Below are 8075 nucleotides of genomic sequence, written 5' to 3'. Positions count from 1 at the left end.
GCTAAGAACGTTAACAGACAGCACTGCGCCGCACGGCTGACTGCTGTACCCCACCGACATGGTGTTCCCACCAATGCGTTTGATGACTTTCTTTGTTCTGTTACTGTAAAATGTTGAGAGAGCTGCCATATTGAAACGCACACTTTGGAGGGAGCTGCATTTGTGCTCCCAGGCCATGGCTGCTACAAAAGAAACTCACTCCCTTTGAAGTGAAAGTTGCTTTTGCATCGAATGTGTAGGTATGTCTATGTACTGGAATCTGGGTCAAATAGAACAAACCCTGTGTGGTAAGTCACTTTACACAATAACATACAGGCACGTGTGTGTGTTTACGGGGTAGTGGCTAGACTTGCTGCCGACTTCACCTGGGAACCTGAGAACCCAAACAGAGTAACTGACAATGAGAGACCTCTGCAGCCAGGGGTAAGATACAAACGACACTGTTCCACTTCTTCCTTTCTTTCACAGCAGTAGCCAGGGCCTCAAGCATGCTAGGCACTGTTTCACCACTAAGTGAAAGTTCACAAATGTCTGCTGCAAAATGTCCAAGTTCACCATGCCAAGTCCTCAACTCAAAATTCATATGGCTGTCCATGTATGTTCTCCACAGACTTTTGTGAGAAGGCTGTCGACTGTGGGTGTGTGCATGGGTGTGGACTTCACTCAGTCATGACCACAGACCTGCCCAGCCCATGAGTTTCCTTTGAAATGATCTGGACAAACTCAGTTTTACGTCATCTCCTATGTACGTTCTGCAAGAATAAAAGCTATGCTTTAGTTTAATTTGGCCACACCTTACCTGTTGAAACCACATCTTACAATTGATTCTGCTAAAAACAACACGTTTACACCAGCTGTAGCAGTACATGTCCACAACCCCTAACTTGGAGGCTGAAGCGGGAAGAGCATTAGTCTGTGGCCAGTTTAGACTAGAGTGAGCTTGTCTTCAAAAAAAAACAAACAGAACCTTCAGACGACCAGTCAGAGCAAGCAAACTGACATAGCATAAACTCGTAATTCTCCAGTTCATATTAGATTTGTCTGAATATTTAGTCCAGAACTCACTTTCGTAGCCCAAGCCTGGGCTAGCTTTGAACTTGAAATCCTCGTAGCTTAGCCTTTCAAATGTGGGCATGACAGGTGTGCATCCCCACATCGGATTTGAAGAGTTAATTTTATAAGAAAAGTTTATAGTTCATGACATTTAATTTTATTAAAATTGTTATACATTTTACTCTAACCTACAAGAGATCACAAACCACGCAACCGTGACGACAACCCAGCAACATCACCCATCTACGGAACTTCTCAATTATGGATCAAAGTCTTAACTAACCAAAAAGAAAGTTACTGAAGAAAAACAGACCATGTTTATTTAACAATGGCTTTAATTTGTTAGGAATGATAGTAAAATATATATGCTTTTAAAATTCACCTTTGGGTACTTTGTCAACTTTGAAAAGTGTTAGCAGCCTTCCTTCCATGCTTGAGTGAGCTGGACGCTTCAGCAGGAAAGGCGTCTTTACTCAGCAGAACCGCCCGCTCGGCGGGAGTTCTGAAAACTAGCTGATGCCCATTTGAACATCCAGAATGAGTTCCCTATAATCTACTTGAAGGTTTTTCTGTAAGTTATCACATTTAAAAAAAAAAAAAAACAATAAAAAAGTATTGTTTCCAAGGTGGCCACCTACTACCCCCTCAAAGGGCATCAACAGTGGAGGGAAACTCCGTCTGCAGCAGTGTAATTCCAAATAATTTCTGTTATGAGACAGTACAAAAGAAAGCAAAAGGCTTTGTGCACTCCTGGCCATCCTTGTAAGCTAGCCCAGGGTAACAGTGCAGGGACTTCTCTGGGTGGGAAGGGGGATTTTGGCATCCTGTCTTCTAGTTCTGCCAGCGTATTTCTATTGCCACTACTAGTATGTTTATAATACTGGAGTTTTGTTGTTGTTGTTTTGTGTTTGAGATGGATCCCACTATGTGGACGAGGGTGGTCTGGAACTCTCTATCCGGCTGCCTGAGTCAGACTACTCAATGCAGGGACTCTAATTTGTCTTCATTCCTGGTGATGGTTGGCTCTTCTGTGAAGCCATAACACTAAGAGCTTCAGCAAATGGAAAGAAACAGGATTGAAAGGGTTTGCTAAAGTAAGAGAAGGCAAGTCCTTTTTATGAAGACTCCATTCACAGCAATGCTATCACCTAGTTAAATCAATCTTAATGGAGGGAATGACCCTATCAATTTAGTGTCTTCTAGGGTTTTGTGGGGGTAATAAGAACCTAAGACAGGTTCTCACTCTGGAGCCTTGGCTGGCCTAGCTACCGCTCAGTACATAGACTAGGCTGGCCTCCAAGTCATAGAGAATTTCCTGCTTCTGCCTGCTGAGCTATGGCATGAATAGGCATGCACCACCATACCCAGCTTTTCCTTCTAGACTTTTAAATCTGCTATGTCAAGAGAAAAAGCTGGACGCGTCTCACTGCTCAGAACCAGGAGGAAGCGAGCGCTCTCTTGCTCACTGTGTAAGACTGTCAAGCCTGAACTACACCACTGAGCCACAGCCTCCGGCCTGGGGGAGGGAATCTTCTTTTGAAGGTTGGTTGACACTGCTTCTTTACACAGAAGTAACAGAGCAAAAGTTAGCTAATTCACCAAAAACTAAATACTTGGTGTTCAGTTCATTAAAATACTTGGGATACAAAGCTAAGAAGACATTATATTATTTTTCAAAAACAGAACAGTTAACTCTCAAATTAAGAACATTGTGTTTGAGACTGCAAAGGGAGAGCATAGTCTGTGTGTCTCAGATGCACCTACATTTTAAAAGATCACATTAATTTTCTTTTACTACTTTCCCAATCTTTAAACAATATAAAACATTTTAAGTACATATGGGGAGTGCCCCACTTCTAATTTTAAACACACAATTTAACAATAGTATGCTGACACTGTTAGGTACATCCAAATCATTACCACTAAACATCTAAGTAAGTACTCACACACACATAAAACTTAATAAAAAGAAAAAATAAGCAACCGCTGAACAAAGTAACATCATGAGGTAGTCAGCACCATCCTGTTCTGGCAAAGGAAGTAAAAATAAAGAGGTCAAATAATTTGATGACCTTGTCAGAAATGTCCTGAAACCAAGATGGGCCCCTTGCTGGCACATGGCCAATGCCTATAATCCTCAGTTGCATAAAAGGCTTCAGGCCACCCTGGACTACATGGAGCCCATTTCAAAACAAAACAGAACAGAACACAAAACCAGGATCAGCATCTTGAAATCTGTTTTCAGTGCTGTCAAAATAATGGAAATATCAGCCTGGCACAAACCTGTGATCCCAGTACCTGGTGGGGTAGAAAGGGGACTGAGAGGTGAAGGCTAGCTCAGGTTACACAGTAAGGCTATCTGAGAACAGAACAAAAGCAAACAAGAATGAACATTTTCAGTGTCTTCAGGAATGAAATGAAAAGCTATTCTCAACTATTCCCAGGTAGAGGTGTAAATTCTAGATTACCAAGAGGGCAGCAGTGCTTGAGAATATAGTTCAGTAACAGGGCTACGGATCACCAACCATGCCTTCGGAACACACCCAGCACCACAAGTTTTACGAGGACAGAAGGCCCACGACTGGATGCTGGCGTAGTGTCAATAGCAAGTCAAAGCAAATCTGTATAGAGAAATATCAGGCATGCAGCTAAACTTCACAGGGCAAACTGTGAAGCCAAACACCATGGAAAGTCTAGAGTCACATATACACCCAGTGTAAGTGGGCTCATGCAGATAAAGGTCCAACTGCATACCTCACCACTAGCATCCTACATGCGACTGCACTGGGAGCTTTCCAAAGCATATATGGCTAGCTTGTGTCTACAAGGAAGCAATCAGATACACTCCCTAACTACGATGAAACTACCATAGGGAAAGCTATGGTTCTAACTGACTGAAAATTGTTCACTTAGAAAACTATTCTTATAATTAATGGAAATTATTTTTTACTATTCAAGGTTTTGTTAAATTTATTTTGTAGATTTTTAAGACAAAATTATGTGGTTTATATTCTAAATGACTAGAATCTAGTCATTAAATACTGTTGGTATTGTATCTGCTGGTAACTTGGATAGATACAGTGAACCCTTCATGAGGGAAGAGCAAAGTCACCTCAAAGCTAAAAATGTCACATCAGTTTTATCATTGCTACTGGATTCTGCAATAGCTATTTTAATCCAAATATACACAGTTGTGTGCAAAATAGTTTGTAAAATACATTTTCTGAGAAAAGAGTTTATATACAATAGTGACTACCTGTAAAAAGCCAGTGGTATACAAAAGAAGATAATAGGTAATTTATTAGCTTATAAATAAACATTGGAATTTCTGGCCAGTAATCCTTTTTTAATTTAATTTTATTTTATCTTATTTTTTATTTTTTGGCCAGTCTAAAAAAAACAACCTATGTTTCATGATTTACAAACCTAAAATCAGAAAACAGGAGCTAAGGAACATTTTAAATATTTCCTTGGCTACCAAGGTTCATTGTAACAAGTGTGCCTCAGACATGTACACACTTAGATTCAGGCTTTAAGAAATGGTAACCCTGTGAGCTATTCCCTGAAACTCTATAGCTCGGGGCATGACTGGTCTGTGATATATGCCCAGAGCGCACCCTAGTTTTTCTGTGTATGTGTGAAGTATGGGAGAGTACATGTCTAAGGAATTTTTTCAGCACTAAAGACATTTTTAATTACAGTTACAAAAGTGTTTAAAATCCTATACTTAATTGTGAAAATATTCTTACAATATAATTTTGAAACTACAACTGACAATAAGGGGAATGACCTCTTAACTAGGTCAGTCTCCTCTCAAGCCCATACTGTGGCACTCTACAGACAGACAGCTGCACACAGGGAACACTTGCATAGTCTGTGTGGTCATAGTGGATTTCTTATTAGCTTATAAATAAACTCTTTCTGAAGCCTGAGGCTAACTCAGCACTGTGAATACATAATTATTTCACACTGAAACACAGAGAACACTGCATTTTGGAACCACATGACTTTGAACTGCACTAATTATGGTGGTAGGACACTCCCACCTACCCTGGCTAGACACACGTTTAAGGTGTGAAACCATTAAACTCCTTTGGACACTGAGTACTTCACAGAAGAGTTTTCTATGGACTCAAGCTGTTAAGTTCCTGTGTTGGGGGGAGGAGCTGGGGCTGGGCACAGACAGGGGACTGCCTTAAGTCAAAGTTTTAAAGACAATTCCTAAAGTCTCACATAGGATATGAGATACTGGCATTTAGCTCATTTAGGGTGTGTGTGTGTGTGTGTGTGTGTGTGTGTGTGTGTGTATGCACAGTACTTCAAAGAAGTACAAAGCAACACTTTTTAAAAATATAGGTATATAATTTAACAAAATTGGTATTTAAAAAGTTTAATACAAGGGAGAGTACCAATTCTTTTTACAAATTATTAAGCATAGTTTATATAATTTCAAACGTTATTCACATTATTGCTCTAGACCACAACTGTATGGAACAAGTTCTTAACACACATTAAAATGTGTATAATTTTAGGCTTATAAAAAACAAAGTCTACACATAGATCATTCAGAAATCTATAGTGTGGAGATATGTACAACCAAGCAGAAAAAAAATACATGTATGTGTATATTTAAAAGCAACAAGCTAACCTGATCTGAACTTAAATATTCAATTTTCAATCAAAAAAGGATGTAACTAGATGAAAGTAAATGGGAAGACTTGAAAATAGTTTTAAATGTACCCTCCATTTCTTAGTAACTATCTGCTCTATATAACTATATATCAGTGGGGTATCAAATAACAGATGATTTTTAATTCTAGAATTTTGTTTTCTTTCCAAACTATTCAGAAACACAGCCATTCTATAATTATGTTAGATTGGGACACATTTTACTTCTAACTTTAAAAAGGACAATGCTCTACTTCTGTCCATTGCTGGGCAATAGACAGTAACTGGAGCACAGCATCCTCACTGCCCCTCCCCTGGAATCAGGACACAGAAGCCGCTCTATGCTGAGTCTCAACTCTAGCAACCATAGGTACATGCACACCAGTTGGGATGTGTCTACTCAAGAGAAATTACCACTTTTGAAGACAGGTATTTTCAAAATGGCCACTAGTTCTTCATAAAGCTAAGCTGTATCTACTGGGACAAAGTATCAGGAACTGTGAGGTTTCTGGGAAAGACAGTCAGCTTAGGCCCAAAGGACTACGTGAGAAAACTTACAGTTTTCACATAACTATTGTGGCAAATTCTAAAGGGAAGAAAAAAAAAAAACAGTGCATGAGCATGCTGTAACGGATAGTATGTTTTTCTAGGTTAAGGAATTGACAAGGACTATACATGTGAACCTTGTTGACAAAATAACAAAGGCTGGCCGTTTTTATGCTAAGTTCGAATGTATTTTTTTTTTGAGAATACAAAAAGTAATCCTTGAAAATCAGAATATATAACAGAAAAGAGCACAATAACTTAAGTATTAAACATCTGTATGAAATAACTTGCAAAGTTTGACAAATATGCACACATAGAACATGCGGTTATTTAAAAAACAAAACAAACAAAAACACCACCCGATTCTGTAGAACCAGCATCATTCCACCTGCAGGGGAGCACCAAGCAAGGCACCGTTGGAAAGACAACACACTTGGAAAGTCTCTATAAATAAAGCAAATGCTAATCTGGTCGAAAAATCGGTGTCTTTGGTAAAAATTCTATGAGGATGACCTGTAAAAAGAGAAGAAAAATGTTTTAAACAACTTAAAACAGGTTTTTCTTTTAACCTTAAAACAACATCAGTGGCACAGCCATACCCACTGGAAACAGTGGGCACATCAGTCATATCCTTAAACCAAACCAGACCAGATCACCCACCCTACCCCCAAAAGACCTAAGACCAGAAGGAACGCCTGGGAAAAATAAGAAGAGGAGGCATAGTAGGGACACAACAGGGACAAGAGGAATGCGCACAGACCAGATGCATTATACACTATGGAAATGTCATAATGAAGCCCAAATATAACTGACGCATGCTAAAAAAAACACAGAATGTTCTTTTGGAATCCATGTACATTTCAAGTTTCTCTTTTATAATGGCAGGTTACTATGTGACCCTGGCTGGCCTGTAGCTTCTATGTAAACCAAGTTGTTTGCTTTCCCAGTGCTAGGATTAAAGACATGTACCTGTTATTAAAACAGGCGTTTATCTGATAACCCAGAACCTCATCAATGCTTTCTGGAGGCAGAGGCAGAGAGGCAGAGATTTCTTTGAGTTTGAGGCTAGTCTGGCCTGCATAACCAGTTCCAGGACAGTAAGGGGTCCATAGTCTCACCACTCCCCCAAATCCCTTTGACAAATAGATAAAATATTTTTATTATTAAAATTTTATTTGATGTCAATATTTTCTAAAGTTGGGAACTCATTTTTCTCACAAACTTTGTCTTGACAAGGGAGGATCTCATTATGTGCTTAGTTAACCTCTTGAGGCCAGAACTTTCATTTTCTACTGGCTTGTTGATTTGCCTCAGGAAAGAACACTTATCACTCCTTTGAAAGAAAACACTTTTCTTTCTCTAGTAGCCCAACATAAAGTCTTAGGTGTCAGCCCATGCCTTTGTCTCTGACCTACTATTTACTTGGAAGATCCTCATTATCATCCTAGGACAACAGCCCTCACTGAGAGTGCCTGCTGAGCGCTCAGCCCCAAGCAGAGTATCCCCATCCCTGGACCCACAACTAAGGCTCCACCAACACCAACCCTACAGAAGAGGGAGAAAGAGTGTAAGAGTCCTGTCTTCTGGACACCATGCTCACTGCATACCTGAACTCACACCAGCTGTGGTTACCTGCACTAGATTTTACAGGTCAAGATTCCAGGGCACATGTGGAAAAGGGATCACACAGCCTCAGCCCTTACCGAGGAGTTACTGGCAATTCATACCGAGCTGCTGGGAGAGCAGGAGTCACGTAGGCACCGGTAAGGTGCCCAAGATCCAGTAAACAGTCCTTTACCAATGCATAG

The 8075-nt window shown here is 39.9% G+C and overlaps 1 protein-coding gene across 1 annotated transcript in view; it reads right to left on the bottom strand.

Moving 5' to 3' along the window:
* Positions 1-1187: 1187 nt before the first annotated feature.
* Chic2 (cysteine rich hydrophobic domain 2) overlaps positions 1188-8075 on the bottom strand; it is a 42295-nt gene continuing 35407 nt past the window's right edge. The window contains exon 6 of the mRNA XM_052198435.1: positions 1188-6780. Coding sequence (XP_052054395.1) covers positions 6730-6780 — 51 coding nt within the window. The 3' untranslated portion in view covers positions 1188-6729. The remainder of the gene's footprint in view (positions 6781-8075) is intronic.

The sequence above is a fragment of the Apodemus sylvaticus genome, chromosome 11 (assembly GCF_947179515.1).
Source record: "Apodemus sylvaticus chromosome 11, mApoSyl1.1, whole genome shotgun sequence".
NCBI lineage: Eukaryota > Metazoa > Chordata > Mammalia > Rodentia > Muridae > Apodemus > Apodemus sylvaticus.
This window is presented reverse-complemented; position numbering and strand designations above follow the sequence as displayed.